Source organism: Urocitellus parryii, chromosome 2, assembly GCF_045843805.1.
Source record: "Urocitellus parryii isolate mUroPar1 chromosome 2, mUroPar1.hap1, whole genome shotgun sequence".
NCBI lineage: Eukaryota > Metazoa > Chordata > Mammalia > Rodentia > Sciuridae > Urocitellus > Urocitellus parryii.
This window is the reverse complement of record NC_135532.1, coordinates 11,652,665-11,669,111: the sequence shown is the minus strand read 5'-3', so window position 1 is coordinate 11,669,111 and position 16,447 is coordinate 11,652,665. Positions and strand designations below refer to the sequence as shown.

Below are 16,447 nucleotides of genomic sequence, written 5' to 3'. Positions count from 1 at the left end.
AGGCCTGTGTTCTTTAGGAATGTTTCAGAGCTGGGCACCCAGCAACTTTGGAGGGTAAGGCATGAGAATCACAAGGTCAAAGCCAGTCTCAGCCATTTAGCAAGACTCCATCTAAAAAAAAAGAAAAGAAAAGGGCTGAGGATGTAGCTAAGTGGTGGAGAGCCCTGGGTACCAGCCTGTGCTTTGTGAGCCTCCTTGCCTATCCTTCCCAGCCTGTCGCTGACCTGTCACCTGGGTCTCCGTACTACAACTCACTGAGGCCTTTGCTAAGAAAACCTTGTAGAATGGAACTCAGCAGTGTGCTTTGCTGCATGTTGTCCATTCATTTATCCACTCTGCAGCAGTTTCCTGAGAACCTACACTGGCCAGGTCACACACTAGGTTGGGTTTCCACACAAGACAGGTGGATAGTCCCCGCCTCATGATCCCACGTGAGAGGCCAGGCCACATGCAATTGAAGTAAGACATGCTGAGTGCCATCCTCAGAAAGGTCCAGGGACATGTCAAAGCATATGGGAGGAGCACCTAACCCCAACTGTGGGAGCAGAAAGGGTGAAGTGGGGTGTGAGAAAGGCCTCTAGAAGCAGGAGGCTGGCAGGCACTGGGGAGAATTTCAGTTGTGTCCTAAAAGCAGTGGGACTTGCTGAGTAGCACCAAAGAAGGATAGCTGCAGCTGTGGGAAAAGACTCACGTGCTGCCCCTTCTTTTCTACTTATCTGTGGAGGCAGGATTTCATATACTTCAATAACCAAGTTACAACAGAAGGGAGTACAGAAGCAGATGCAAAAATCCAGCTATTTTCTATTCAGACATTAAAGAGATTTTCAAAAATAGAAAACAATGCCACTCTTCTCAATAGTTCCTGTTCTAGTATAGAAAACATCATTTTTTTAATTTAAAAAATAAGTTAGCAAGTAAGAGGCCTGTGTTTGTTAGTCAATAAGTATTTTTACAAATTAATAAGAAGACAGTGGGAGGCTGTTGGTGGGTTTTTAAGTAGAGGAGGAACATGATGAGATTTGTATCTTTGGAAATCACTCTGGAGCCACCCCTGCCCTTGACAGTGGTCTAAAACATTGAGAGAGGCGGGGGGGGGGGGAGAAGGGGAGAGGGGAGGGAAGACAAGGGGATTGAGAAGGTGTGTAAGAGTTAGAAGTGACAAAGCCTGGCGGTGGGGCCTATGCAGAGGATGGATGTAGGTATCACTCCCCAACTCCGAGGACACAAGAAGACAGGGGATTGAAGGTGAGTTTGGTCGAAGACACATCGACGTCTCTGGAATATGTAGATGGAAGTGTGTCCGTGGAAAGTTGGTTCTGTGGCTCTGAGGATTTAGGAGTCTGGCTGTGTACATGGTGACTAAAGCCTTGGGATGAATGGGCACCTGTGGATAGAAAATGGAAAGAGAGGAGCAACACTCCTCAAAATAGGGACACCAATGTTTGAAGGACATGAGCTGGAGTAGGACTCTGAGGACACTGGAAGCATTGGCACAGGACTGAAAGGACCAAGAAACTCTGATATCCCTGAAGCCTAGAGAAGAGACAATGTCAAGGAATGGCCAGTGTGGCCCAGTGCAGGGGTCAAATCAGATGGAGCCAAGGAGAACCGGTGGATCAGCAAAGGGCTTTATTGGTCGGATGAAAGAAACAAGAAACACTGTTAATGATTAGAATTCCAGACCTTTAGCTTCTAGAAGACAAGAATGTTGTCATTATTCTCGTTCTGGCTTCATTGCTTAAGGTGTTATTACCAGGTATGTTAGTAGACACTCGGTTATTCTGATTTTGCTTCAGCTGATGCAACTAAAAGAATCTGTTTTTTTCCTGCCCTTGAGAGGTCATCCCTACTGTAAAATGCTCCCATTGAATCAGGACATTCCCTGAATGCATAGGTATCCCGATGTTCTGGGTTAAAGGTTCCTAGCCACTGAGTCAGGGCCACAGATGGGCTGAGATGTTGATCTCCACAGCCCCCAGAGGGTGGGGGGCAGCTGGGAAGGGCCTGCGGCTCTCAGGCTGTTGTGAGCAGCTTTGGCTGTCCCTGTGTATCATGCAAATCTAGTTTTTATATGTGCCATGAGGTGAAACTTGGTGGAAAGCCTCCATCTACAGCAGGGTTAGTAAGTTCTGCTTCACCTCCTCTGTACCAAGCACAGCGTCGCTACGCAGTTCTGTCACTCTCCTCCCTGGGATGCCTCCTAGCACGGTGGTCTGCAGGTGGCCCTGTCTGCTCTATACTTCATCACCTGACTGGCTGATAAACACGTGTGTATGAGCACCAGTGACAGAGAACAAGGGGTGCATCCCCCCCTACATTGCCAACATTTAAAAAATAAAATCAGGACACTTTGTGAAGTAATTTTCATATTCCTAAGACTTCACATAATGCCCATCTATAACTGTTCTCCATGTCACTCTTTCTGGAGCACCTGCTTGGCTGAGGAATCGGCTCATGCTGCACTGAGCTGGGGCTGTGCTGACCACATGAGGAATGTGTATGAACTTTCTACCCACAGCCGCCTTCCAGGGCCCTGTAATCTTCCTATAAATTATTAGGCCAGTATTAGGGAGCCAGTCTCCAACACCCTGTAAGCCGTTTCCAGGCCGTTTGAAATGCTTTGCTTGTACTAACTCATTTAATTCTCATCACGTTCCTACGAGGCGGTGCATTTACTATTCCCATTTGAAGATGAGAAACTGAGAGAGCGGTTACAAAGAAACATGACTCAGGTCCCACAGCAAAGGCAGTGCTGGGATTTGAACTGAGGTGTTCTGGCCCTGGAGACTGCTCTTGGCTATTTCCGTTTCTCTGCCTTTTTGTCCCTAATCTCCCTGGCATTATTTTGTTCCTTGAAATAGGTACATATCTTTGAACACCTTGAAAAACTCTGTGTTCTTTTCCATTGTTGAAATCGTTCTCTTCTTTTAAAATTGAGCATGTTCAAACCCCACCCCAAAAATCCTTTTTGGAGTTTTACCCCTGTACTGTGGTCGCAGTTGGTCATTGCCGGCCCTCTGAACAGGTGCCACACAGGAAAGCTTCGTCCTTAATCAGTGCCATCTTGAATTGCTGTGATTTTTCTGTTTCTGGACAGCTTGCCTTCCCCCAGGAGATCGGGAGCTCCATGTGAGTGAGGAGGAGTCTCTGTGCCCTGCCAGGAGCCACAAGCACCCAGGAAAGCCACAGTGCACTCGGGGGGCCTAGCCGCTCAGAAACTCCCAAAGCCTGTAGAGCGTGGCTGTCTCTCTGTTTAACTTCTGCTTGATTAGATGACAGAAACTTTGGCTGCTCCCCTGTTGGAAAATTCATCATTTATTTACTTTCTCAAGAATTTTTACTTCATTTGAAAACTCTCCCTGCTAACTAATAACAAATACTTTACAAAATGTCTGTTCAAAACACAAGCTGTTTCCTTCCTCCTTTTTAAAGTGTGTGGTTCTTGCTTTTGAAGAAGCCAAGGTGAAGGAAACGCTTCCTGTTTGTAGAGGCTCCTATTTAACCCCCTGTGAGGAGCAGGTTGATGTCAAAACATCCTAGAACCCAGAGCTCCCGCCGCCTCTGCTTTTTAAGTACTTTTCACTCTCACGGGAGCAGAGGGGTTGGGTTGGGTCGGGTTTACTAAGAAATGAGATGCTACAGGTGCAATGGCACAGGCCTGTAGCTGGTGTGCCCTGAGTGATGCCCACTCAGTGTCTGGACTGCATGTTCTGGTCAGGGCCTCTCGATGGCTTGGTCCAGGCCGTCTTTGATGTGGGCCTGCGCTGTGCATCACAGGACATTCAGCTGCATCCCTGCCCCTCCCAGTAGGCACAATAGCACCCCCATCCTATCCCCATGCTTCCCCTCACGTGACAACCAAAACTGTCTCCAGATATTGCCAAATACCCGTAGAGTGCAAAGCTGCCACCCCATTGTGTCCATAGAAAAGGTTAAAGTCATCTACTGTTGTTCGGAGTATTTAAACATTTATGTAAATGGTATTACATATTCTTGTAAAACTTTCTTCATTCATTGACCACTGCAGTTTTGGTTTTCTCCATGTAGGCCTAGTTCATTCCTTCTAGCCTTTCATACAGTAGTGTTTTATGTAACAGAAACACTCTTTCCCTAGTTAGGAACAGTTGAATTTCTTATGTCGTCTTGCCAATATAATAAGTGCATCACAGGACATTCTCATAAACTGCCCCTTTGGCACTTGTAACCATCTAGAGATGAAGTCGCTGGATCATAGAATGAGAAGCTTTACAAGATCTTAAGACTTGGCTTTCAATTTTTACTCTCATCAGCAATTGAGAGTTCACATTTCCTTTACACCATCCCCACATGTGATATTGTTAGACTTTTTAATTTTATCTTGTGGGTACAAGATAACGAATTGTTTTCATTTGCATTTCCCTAATAGTGAGGTTAAACATTTTTTCAAATATTTATTAATTCAGGATTTCCTCTTCCATGAATTATCTACTTACATACATTTATCTACTTTTCTCCTGTCGTTTACTTTTTGTCCTTAGTGTTCTATATATATTATGAACACTGTCCTTTGGCAGATACATGTTGTAAACATTTTCTCTCAATCTGTAGTTTGCCTTTTACTTTTTTTAGTCAACAACAATTGAATTTTAACACAGAATTTCTTAACTGGCAGTGCAGTCATTTTTAGCCATCTTTTTTGCTGTGACTTAGGCTTTATATGTTTGTTTTAGAAATCTTTTCCTAGCCCAATGACACAAAAATATTCTCTTATTTCTTTTGAAGGTTTTAACATTTTAGCTTTTCACATTTAAATCTTTAATCTGTGGAGGTTATTTTTGTGATGGTATGAGGTAAAGGTCTAATTTTGTCTTTTCCTGTGTCTGTGACCAGTCCTCCCAATCCTGTTTATTAAATGGTCAGTGGCATACACCCATGACCATTTAATGGTCAGCGGCACATGCCTGTAATGTGTCTGGCAACTCAGGAGGCTGAGGCAGGAGGATTGAAAGGTTGAGACCAGACTGAGCAATTTAGCAAGACCCTGTGTCAAAATAAGAAATAAAAAGGCCTGGAGATGTAGCTCAGTAGTAGAGCGTCCCTGGGTTCAATCCCAGTACTGCCAAAAAAAGCCCTTTCCCACTGGCCTGTGTCGCCTCCTCTGTTGTGCAGGACATGTGCTGTGTTTGCTTCTGATTTCTGAACTCCTCTGGACTCTTTGCCTGTCTTGGGTTAATACCACAATTACTACAGAAGTCCTAACAACGAGTAGAGTATCCTCCCTTGTCTTCAACATATTCTTGCTTTTCCCCCCAGACTCTGGGGAAGAACCCAGGGCCTCACAAGTGCCAAGGAGGCCAGTGTCCCACATGGCGCTAAACCCAGCCCTTCTAGCCTGTTCAGTCACAATCTGTGAGTGTTGGTGGCTGTTTCTCTCTTTCCATGTTGTATGTGGTTTCGTTTGGGCTTGGTTTGTAGTCTCATTATGCTACAGCTTGTGCTGAATACAGAGGTGCGAGCTTTCTTGTCTCTTCCCTGAGTTCTAAGTTTTATCATATTGTTTTCTTATCTTTTGAGATGAGCTCTTGGTTTTTCTCCTTCAATCTGTTAGTGCGAGAATTTTATTCCTATATTTTCCAAGATTATGGAGATAAATTCTGACTCGATACCTCATACCAGATAAAATGATTAATTTTAAGTATTGTTGGGTTGTGTTTGCTATTTATTTTGTTTAGGATTGTTTTATCTGCCTACAAATGGAAAACAAATTGTTCCATAATTCTTCTTTCTCAGAATGCACTGGTCTGGTTTTGGAAACAATATTAAACCAGCCTCAAGATATTAGGTTAGGCGTGGGCTCTGCTTTCTGTTCTGTTCTCTATGGACAGTTTCTCTGAGGTAGTTAGTCCTTAAAGCTTTCATAGACTTTTGGGGAATGTTTTAAGTACCATTTCATTATTCAATTAACATATAACATACATGGATAAAAGTCTATTTTATATAATAGGAATCACAGACGTACTCTTGGTGATTTATTTTGCTCAACGCTGAAGTTGAAGTTGAAGTTTGTTTGTTCTGACTGCTGTAGAGCATTGCATTTTGCGATTGCAACGTAAGGTACCCATCCTACAGCTGATGTGCCTTTCTGTGGTCCCTGTCTTTGACTACTGCACAGACAGCTGCTGAGGGCATTCAAGGTGGCGCCCTTTGATGAGCATGTGTTTGCATTTCTCTTGTCCAGAGGTGGATTTGCTGAGTCACACAAAGCATGGAGCTTTAGCAGATGCTCCTGATTAGATTTCAGAAATGATTGCCATTTTCTATTTTTTTCTTGAGTTTTAGTAAGTTATATTTTTCTTGAAAATTGTCTGTTTCATCAGTTATTGGTATGAATTAAGTATTTTTAGATTTTTTAAAGTCTATCATTTATCCCTTCTATTATTCCTAATTTGATTCATTTGTGCTTCTTTCTTTGTCTTTTTATCAAGCTTGCCAGATTTATCCCTTTTATTTGACCTTTTAACAGTGAACACTGGGGCGGGGCTAGGGTTGTGGCTCAGCAGTGGAGCCCTCGCCTAGCACATATGAAGCCCTGGGTTCAATCCTCAGCACCACATATAAACAAATAAATAAAATGAAGGTATTGTCCAACACAACTAAAAAATAAATATTTCAACAAAAACAGTCAACACTGGGTTTTATTGATTCCCTCTATGAGTCTTTTTTGTGAGTAAACTATGCCATCAACATACACCAGACTCTGATGTGTTCATGTCTTCCCACAACATCAGAATTTATTGAATATCAATACGTTCACAAGCTACATCACTTTCAGCAGCTTTAATTCACCAGATGTTTGTGGTTCACTGGTAACCAGGACAAGGCAATCTCAGGTTCTCTTATGCCATTCCAATCTTAATTATTACTCTCTCTAGAACTCCAGTCACATACCACACTTCACACAGTGGCACACCAGTTGCAGGTTGGCTAATAGTGTTCATGGTTCATAGTGGTCACCAGGTTTTAGGCGGTAGCACTGAGAGCAGAGGCAGAGAGAGCAGAAGAGTCCCTCCAGGTGCTTAGATGAGTAAGATCCAGCTGGAAGCATTGTTCAGGGTGCAGAGCTGTTCAGGACGAGGAGCTTCCTCTGGGTGAGGGTCTGGATGGCAACAGTTTTGAAGGAGGCCACATCAAGCAGGGAGATCCAGCTAAGATGAAGCCCCAGGACAGAGTCAGGAGTCATGACTCAACTTGTTCCCGGGTGGTCTGAGAAGACCATCAGTGTGTGCCTCCGTACTCTTGTTTTGAGTGGCTCTTCTCTTATGTGTTTCAGGTGGGCAGGATTGTTATTTGCTGGTCTGGGGTGTCTGATAAGCTCACGGGTCTGCTTTCTTGGATATGAAGTCTATTTATTTGATAGGTATATAGCAACGTCAGCTTTCTTTGATTAATATTTCTCTGACATTTTTTCCCATCTCTTTATATTTCACATTTGTTAGCTGGAGGGGAGGTGGGAATGGTTTCGGTTTCCCTAATTTTTATTCTGTTTTTTTTCCCCCAAATCTGTCTTGAGTTTTTTCATAATACCTTATTCTTTTCTTAAGTCACCTTTGTGTATCTTAGTCTCTTTAGGACTTCTGTTTTTAATAATCACTTTTCAGGTTGTTCTCTATTGAAGTCCTTGTGGATTTCTTTCTTTTTTTTTTTAAGAGAGAGAATTTTAATGTTTATTTTTCAGTTTTCGGCAGACACAACATCTTTCTTTGTATGTGGTGCTGAGGATCGAACCCGGGCCACATGCATGCCAGGCGAGCACGCTACCGCTTGAGCCACATCCCCAGCCCCTCCTTGTGGATTTCATCCTGTTTGTAATACATGGTTTTCTCCTTGTGGATTTTGTGCTTCTGGGTTCTGAATCTTTTATCACTGGAGCCTTATCTATAATATATCCCATGTAGTCCCAAAGCAGGAGAGGATCTGTCCAGGATGATTTTGGAGGCTTTTTGTTTGGAGGTGTGGGGATGAAACTCAGGGCCTTGCACATGCTAGGTAAGTGCTCTACCACTGAGCTACACTGCCAGCCCTCTCCAGTGTAATTTTGGGTTTGCTTCTGGTTGGCCCCTTGGATGCATCCATCTCCATCCCTGAGCTAGCTTTTATTTTTTGTTTGTTTGTTTTCAGTGCTAGAAATTAAACCCAGGGCCTCGAGTATGCTAAGCAAGGGCTCCACCACATAACCCTTTTTAAAACAGGGTCTTCTAATGTTGGCCAGGCTAACCTTGATCTTGTGATCCTCCTGCCTCAGCCTCTTGAGTAGTTAGCATCACAGGAGTTTTTCTATAACTTTGATGAGTTCTGAGACCCATGTGTACATATGTAGTGAAACTTAAACCCTAAATTTGCCCCAGTTTGTTCCCATTTCTCAGGCAGGAGCAGGAGTCCTCTCCCTGAGAAGGAAAGGCTCTGGGGTTTGATTTGGCGGGGGGTGGCAGGTAGATAATTAGGGATTGAGTTCAGGGGCATTCAACCATTGAGTCTTATCCCCATCCCTTTTTTTGTATTTTATTTAGAGACAGGTTCTCACTGAATTGCTTAGGGCCTCACTAAGTTGCTGAGGCTGGCTTTGAACTCACAGTCCCCCTGCCTCGGCCTCCCAAGCCACTGGGATTACAAGTGTGCACCACATGCCCCACTGGGGTTTGATTTTTGTTAACCTCTCTTTCACTGGGGTACTGCCAGTTAAAGGTTGTGCCTTTTAGGCAGACAGTTGATCTCCTGATCACTGCCTCTTTCAAACCCAGGGCCTTATCCCCTGAGCCCACTAGGGATGACCCCACGGGTCTGTGTGGCAGGGCCTGGGTTTACCCCCATGCCTCTGCCTAGGCAGCCTGTTGGATTCTGTTCTGGTTCCCAGAGTCCATTTGTTTCTCATGTTGTGAAACCTTCCATTCCTTCCTTTTGTGTTCAGGTACACATAAAATATTTTCAAATATTTCATCCAGTATTTTTAAGTCTTGATAGTAGGCAGATTTTCAGGTTATCTTAGCCCATGATTTTTGCCATAACTGGAAGACATCTAGAAATAGAGATTTAAGTTAGAAAATTCAAAGATTGGAACATAGCTAAAGAGATTTAAAAGCATCATGTAATACATTTTTCTTCACAGAGTTACCTTTTTTTATTGGTGACATAGACTGAGCAAGAAATGACATTACTATCATGATTAGGTATCCATAAAGCCACTCTCAGAAGGGTGATCACTGATCCTGACTTCTGAGTCTTTTGCTCTGTTTGTGTGACGTCCCTTTCCTCTCTGGCCTGTTGCTGGACTAGGTTGTGTTACCGCCTGCCGTCCAAGCACACTCAGACTCTACCTACTTAGGAGGACTGGAGGAGATGGGGTGCGGAGGAGGAGTGGCTCCTTAAAGAGCGGCTGGAGAAACCCAGCTTTCTGCCTCTAGTGAGATGGCCTCCTGCAAAGGTTGACCGTTGTTGGGACAGAGTCCTTGGGGATAATGGGGACGCAGGCCAAGATTGGGAATGTCTGATCCTTCATGACCAGTTGCACAAACCGGTTTTCTACCTCCTGTTACTCTGCACCTTGAGCAGGCTGCTGGCTTTATCCTGTCGTTTGAAGGGGACTGGGAAACTTTAGGACTTGAATTGCTTGCCTGGAGCAGATGAGTACATTCCATTCCCCGTCCCTCTATGTGGCCACCTGGAGAGAAACCTCCTCTAGGCCTGGTGGTGGTTCTGCTCCTGATGTCTGATGATTGTGTTACTCTCTTTTCAGGGAGGAATGATCAATTGGAATCGTCTTTTCCCTCCTTTACGTCAGCGGAGAAACATAAACTATCAAGATGGTCGTCGGTCAGAACAGCAGGCCTCCCCTCCACTGGAGGTTTCTGAGGAACAGGTAATCAGCCACACCTGGTATGGCTGTGCTGAGGTTTAGCCAGCAAGAAGTCAAGCCCTGGGTTTTGTAACCTGGCATGGTGGTGCATGCCTATAATCCCAGCTACTCAGGAGGCTAGAGCAGGAGGATCACAAGTTCAAGGCCAGTGTGGGCCACTTACTGAGACCCTGTCTCAAAATAAAAAGGGCTGGGGATTAACTCAATGTATAGAGTGCTGACCTAGAGTGCATAAGAACCTGGGTTCAACCCCCAGTAGCAGAAAAAAAAAAAGAAGGGAAAAAAAAAGGAAGGGAAGGGGGAGGAGAGAAAATAAAAGCTTGATTTTGAAAGAAATCAGGCATATCAATGCAAAGATTTTTATAGCAGCTAAATTGCCACCAGGGACAACAACTTTGGACCTTTATTAGCAGCTGTGGTAGGTCTTACGACGTGTTTGAGGAAGGTTTGATTTAGGAAAAAGAAATGCATTATGATGGCTGATTTTAAAATCTGTTTTATTTTATTTATACAAGAAGCTAATGAAGTTGGTTTCCTACAAAAGGTGGGAAAGAAGTAGAAAGATAGGGAGAAAGTAGCACTTTTGGTATGGTTTTGACTTGTGATTTTAAATCATATTAATATTGTACATATTTGAAAAGCAGATCAACAAGAATAGGCACCAATGTAAAATTGAAAAGAAAAAAAATGGTTCAACTATATTTCAAATGAATAACATAATCACATTAAAGGGAAATTAATTTCAGTAATTTTTGAACAGTCTAAAGAAAAAAACTGCAAACAAATCTTAAGACTCTTCTTTGTAGGTGTATTTTTCATAGTAGCATGGGAATGGGATTCTAAAATTATGTCACATGTATTAGGAAATACAGGAAATAGGTGTCATACTGTGGAAAAAGGAAGGAACAAATATAGAACATGGGACAGCAAGGAAGAACCCTTGGGGGCTGGATCAGAACTAGCAGTGTCTGCACAAACCATGATTATGTGTGTGTGTGTGTGTTTGTGTGTGTGTGTGTGTGTATGTGCCCTTACACACACACCTGCCCTTGCTCTGACTGATAGGGATCAGAAGCCGATGACATCCTAGTAGCATTGAGCACACCCAGTGCCCAGATCTGTTTCCAAATAGTTTTCCCCACTGAAAGGAACCAGACCTCTTGAGAGAAATGGTGGGCCCAGGCCCAGGTGGGGAGGAGCAAGATAACCTTGAAAATCTTGTGCAGGTAGTGGGGAAGTGCTCAGCAACTGGTGGGGCATGTCATAAGGACTCCCAAGCCCGCCGAGGGTCCCCTGGCTACGTCTATCCTGAGTTTGAGCACATAAATGAGGACAGTAGTATGGTATAATCCATTGAGGGAGAATTCGTGAGTTTATACCGATATTAATAGATAATAAATATTACATAAATACCTACACAGAAGAAAGGAAATGCATTTCTTTTTAGTAGAATTTCACATACTACAGAAAGCATAGCAGTATTGAAAAATTACTTTTGTAACCATCATGGTAAAAATAAAAATCAGTTCAGGGAAGAATCATCAGTATGTGAAGACTTGGGGATGAATATACTCTCACAGTATGTCTGCACAAGTTACTTAATTATAAAAAGAAAACAGTAACTGTATAGTGAGCAACCCCTTCACCGAGTTACCAAAGTAACATTAGCAGTGCTGAAGAGAGACATCGTGCTCACACCCTGAGAGGCGCCCGGCTGTTAAGTGCTACACTCAGGCACAGAACTTCACCAGTATGAGGGACATTCTCTAAAATACCTGGCCTATGCTCTTCAGAAACCCTCATGTCACAGACCATTCTATATTACCGGAACTGGGGAGCCTTGCCACCTCGATACTGAACAAGATTCAGTATCGATACTGAACAAGATTCTCTATAGGGAAAATCAGGGGCAGGGGAGGCCCTTTTAGGATGAGATTATACCGTAAATTGGAAATAGTATCATGTTCATGTTAAATTGCAGGATTTGGCATCCATACTGACAAGTTAGGAAAGAGAATACTCTTGTTTTTAGACAATGCACACAGAAGCATTAAAGGGAGTTAAAGGGAGCTGTGTGCGGCCTACCCTTGGGTAGCTCAGGAACAGTCTGAGAGTGAATGGGCACATGCTCTGTGTGTGCAGACAGAGAATCAGGGAAAACAGTTAACAAAATAACATTTGCTGAATCTGAATGAAGATGTAAACAGGGTTTCTTGTTACTATTCAGGAAACTTCTCCAAGTTTGAAATTATTTCAAACTGGAAATTTTTCTTCTGTGTATGCTGTTTTTTTCCTCATCAAACAAAGCAAATCAAGATCATCATTTCACAACTGGCCACACCATGCCTGGAGGTTCCTCATCTCTTAGCCCTAGAGTAACAAAGAGCAGGGCACCCAACCTGGTGGCAAAACTGTGTCCTCAGGTTTTCTGGAACTCCAGCAGTGGCCCTTAGAGAGGCTCCCCCAGCACCCCTGGATTAGACCATGGTAAATGCTTTTGAGAGAAACTAAAATATGCCTGACAACTGTGCCTGTCCACCCCTTGGCTCAGGCGGGCAGGGGGCTGTGCAGCCAGAGCACTTCTCCTCTACCTGTTTAGAGAATTTTTCAACAACTGCTGTCCCCAGGGATAAGATCTTTATAGTAACAGATTGAAAAGTAAGATAATAGTCTGAAATCCAGGTGGAAAGATCAAACTTCTTTTATCTTATTGTTTACTTGGTATAGCAGTGAGTCACATTCTTCATGAAGCCGTTAAGGGCATGAGGTATTTAAAGGTGAGATATTTCTTGGTTTTGGCACTTTGACGGGGAAAAAGTGTCAAAAACAGAGAACAAGGAGAATGTGTGTAATTGAAGTCTTTAGGGGTTTTTAAAAAATGAATCACTTCTCCTGATCCTCCCAGAATGATAGCAGTGAGGTTAACATGATGTCCATATCAGTCTAAAGCAGCAGTTAATTCTCCCCTGCTCTGAGTTGTGAGAAGATGCACATATGCAAGAGGTTATTTATGCTTTCTTGCTCACTGATTTTTCTAAGTCTTGCTTTTTGTGGTTCTTGATTATCCTGAAAGTGGCAGATACAAACCATCATGGCAGTAAAGACACAGGGCTCACAAGTGTTATTTATTATGCAGTCTCAGCATTTCTTGGGTAGGTGCTACAGTGAGTATAAAAGATTAAAAAAAAAAACCACTGATCCTCCTTTCAAGATGTTTATGATGAAGTGTACAAAGTTACTGTATGAGCTCTTGATTAGTTTGTTAATGCTAGCTATTGTCTAAAATATTATGTTAATAAAACATTAAGCCAACTTTAATAACTTTTTATCCTTAATTTTTTAATTAAATGTGTTTGTAAATGAGTCATGATGCATTAAAGAAGCTTCATAATTTTCTAAACCCAGAAAAATAGCAGAAAACTTCATATAAGCACTTCTAATAACCATACACTTCAGATATTTTTAATGAGAGTTATTCAGTAAAATCCAGTAGATGGGAAGTATATGCAATGAATTTGAAAGTAGAATGTGCTTTTGAGAGAGTGTGCCTCCTTCCTCAGCCCAGTCTTAGTGTAACAGACGGCCATAGACATCTGCCACCTCTTCTACTTTTGCTTTTTTTGCTGTTAAGATTTTTTGGTTTCTCAGAACCCACTCCTGTTTTTGGTGGGTACACCCACAGCACCTTTGCCTCGGAGATGCCATCCCTGTCCCTCTTAACATGGCCACAGGGTGGGTCCCATGGGGGCAAACTAGACAAGGCCGCAGAGCTCTGAGCTGCACCTTGTGCCTCATGCTGCCCAGACTGGCAAACTGCACAGACTGCTAAAGGCAGTCCCCGGGAACTGAAGGACAAGACGCCTGCTCTGGCCATCGTGGTGCACACGTGCAGAGAGGGAAAAAGCCGGTCCCTGCCAGTTTACAGAACTTTCCAAGAAGTGGGCCGAGGGGTGGGGGATGTCGGATGAGCCGTGGAATAACAAGTGACCGTGAGAAGAAGCAGTGCAGGAGCGAGGCTGCAGGGCTGCCAGTAGGACCAGAAGGGTGTCACCAGCTCCAGGTCCAGTGAGGGTCAGGTAGTGTAGAGGGTCCTGCCAGGCGAGTGATGGAGGAGGGAAAGGAGAAGGAGGAGGGGAGAGGAAGACAAAAGGAGATAGTGTCAAAACCAAGAGCTGTCCAGTGAACTCTTTTCAGTAATCGAATGTGCTGAGGTGTCTTCTATCTTCAGAATAAGGATATCTGTCTGTCTGTCTCTCTCTTATGCTTTCTTGTTTTATAGTACTGGGAATCTAACTTAGGGCCTTACATGCTGAACAAGCACTCTATCATTGAGCTACACCCAGCCCTTTTTTATAAATTTTATTTTGATACAAGATCTCACTAAGTTGCCCAGGCTGGACTCAACTTGCAATCCTCTTACCACAGCCTTTCAAGTAGCTGGGACCACAGGTATGTGCCACCACACCCAGCTTCTCTTTTTTTTCTTTTTTCTTTTCCTTAAGCAGCTATTTTTATACTATGCTAATATTCAAAATTAACAAATAATGAAATATGGACATATTTACATATTTTTAAATCAAAGGAGAAGAAATTATTAAGTGTGTTTCTTTTGAACCCTCTGCAAGGTTTAAAAAAATGACCGTTCAGATGAAATCAGACGAGGAAGTTAAACAGGACAAAAAAAGCTAGGACTTAACAAAAGGAAGATAAACAAATTTCCACTTCCTCTCTTCCATTCATGTCTTGATAGTGAGGTAAATAAAGTAGGATTTCCTGCCATGACGGAGTTTAGAGCCTAGTGCAGGGAGACAGGCCTGGAAACCACTGCCAGGAAAAGGCTCATCTGCTGTTGAATTGGTGCTGTGAGGGTCAGGGCAGTGGCCTTCACAGGGAAGGGGCCCAGTGGAAATTCACCAGACTCAGGTGAAGTTGGCATAGAGGGCAGGGCAGGACACTGTCTGGAAGCAGGCGGAACAGGTTCCCCAAGGCCTGACACACAAGCATGAACTCTGCTGTTAGGCTGCAGCCATGGGAGGGTTAAACAGGAAATGACATCATCCTGGTTCCCCAGATGGTGGACTAGACGTAGAAGAAGAGGTAGCTCCTTATCACAGCCACAGCTATAATTTCTTCCATCCTGCCTAGAAAACATGGTGCACCTGGGTGCTTGGAAGACTCTGGCCCAACCAAGTGCCACTCAGTACCTTAGTGACAATTTTATAACACAGGATACAGGTCATGTGGATTCCATTTATGTCCTCTGAGATTTCCATTAGCCCAAGAAGAGAGAGAATTGTAGGATACTTAAAGTCTTAACTGATAAACTAGCAAATGTGTTTTCTGAAACAAATGTGTTATCTGAAAATTAGTATCTTAATGAAGTTCTCTCAACACAGGCTTCCCTACCACGTCTCCAAAAACCCACCTAAACCCTGAGCCTCTGGAAGCAGAGTCCTCACTAATGCCCACGTGTGCACCCTCTGTGTCTGGTCTGAATACTCGTGGTTGCTGTAAGCAGGTGTTGGTTTTGTGCCTCACATGGTGTCTGGTTTCCCTGGTAGACAGGAGCTCCCTGAGGGCTGGGACCAGGTCAGCCCCATTTCCTCCCCGCAGAGCCTGACACACTCAGGTACTCAGTGTCAGACAGAGAAGGTGTGCTCCGGGGGTTCCCTTTCAGAACTTGAGTTTTCACTCGGAGCTGTGCTAGACAGTTGAGCTGGGTCAGATCTTTCCACCTCTGTGAATCTGGTTGATTGGGAGTGTTTCTTAACAAGACACCAAAGGTACACTTGTTACAATGAAATATCAGGTGACAATTGGATAATTAAACCATCTTTGTTGTGGTGCCCAATCCTGCTGGGTGCTTTAAAAAAGATATAGGCAGGAAGCTCGCTCAGCCCTTATGGAGGACCTACTACCTACCTGACCCAGAAGCAGGCAACAGGGGCCAAAGAGGAGAGTCTCTGGGCAGCCCAAGGCCAGGCAGGGTGTAAAATAACTTGGAACCACTCCTCAACCAGGAGGTGTGAGAAAGGGACATCAGAGGACAGGGAAGGGAGAGCCACACTGCCTCACTGAATCCTGGAGGAACCTTGCATCAGAACTCGGGGAGGGGCAGCTGGTGCCGTGAGGTGAGTTGAAGAGCCAGCTGTGTCCCCTGTTATCCCGACAGGGTGTGCATGTGGCCTACCACATAAGGGCAGTACCCTTACATTATTGACCCCTAGGGATCAGGTGGGGGCCACCGTAAGGTGGGTGCTGCTTTCTACAAGCGTTAGAATTTGGGAAGTAAGAACCCCAAACACCCTTTGTTTTTGACACCCTTAGCTAAAGGGAAGTTAAATAAAACCACAGTGTCATTTGGACAAAGGGAGCCCAGTTGTCCCTGATGGGAGTTAGTAATGAATGTCATTGGAACAAATGTCCCATTTTACTAGTTACAAAAAGGAGTTAATTATGAATACAAAGTGGGGTTTCCCTTGTTTTCTTGGATAATAATTATCTTGAGGTGGTAGAGATGCGTACACATAGCCCAATCATAGATGTTTAAATTTTTTT

At 43.7% G+C, this 16,447-nt stretch overlaps 1 protein-coding gene across 2 annotated transcripts in view; it reads left to right on the top strand.

Annotated features, from left to right (window-relative positions):
• Window positions 1-16,447, top strand: part of Ubac2 (UBA domain containing 2) — a 156,179-nt gene that overhangs the window by 132,070 nt on the left and 7,662 nt on the right. For both annotated transcript variants that reach the window (XM_026399703.2, XM_026399695.2), the window contains one exon: window positions 9,770-9,892. In XM_026399703.2, the coding sequence (XP_026255488.1) occupies window positions 9,770-9,892 (123 nt within the window). The remainder of the gene's footprint in view (window positions 1-9,769; window positions 9,893-16,447) is intronic.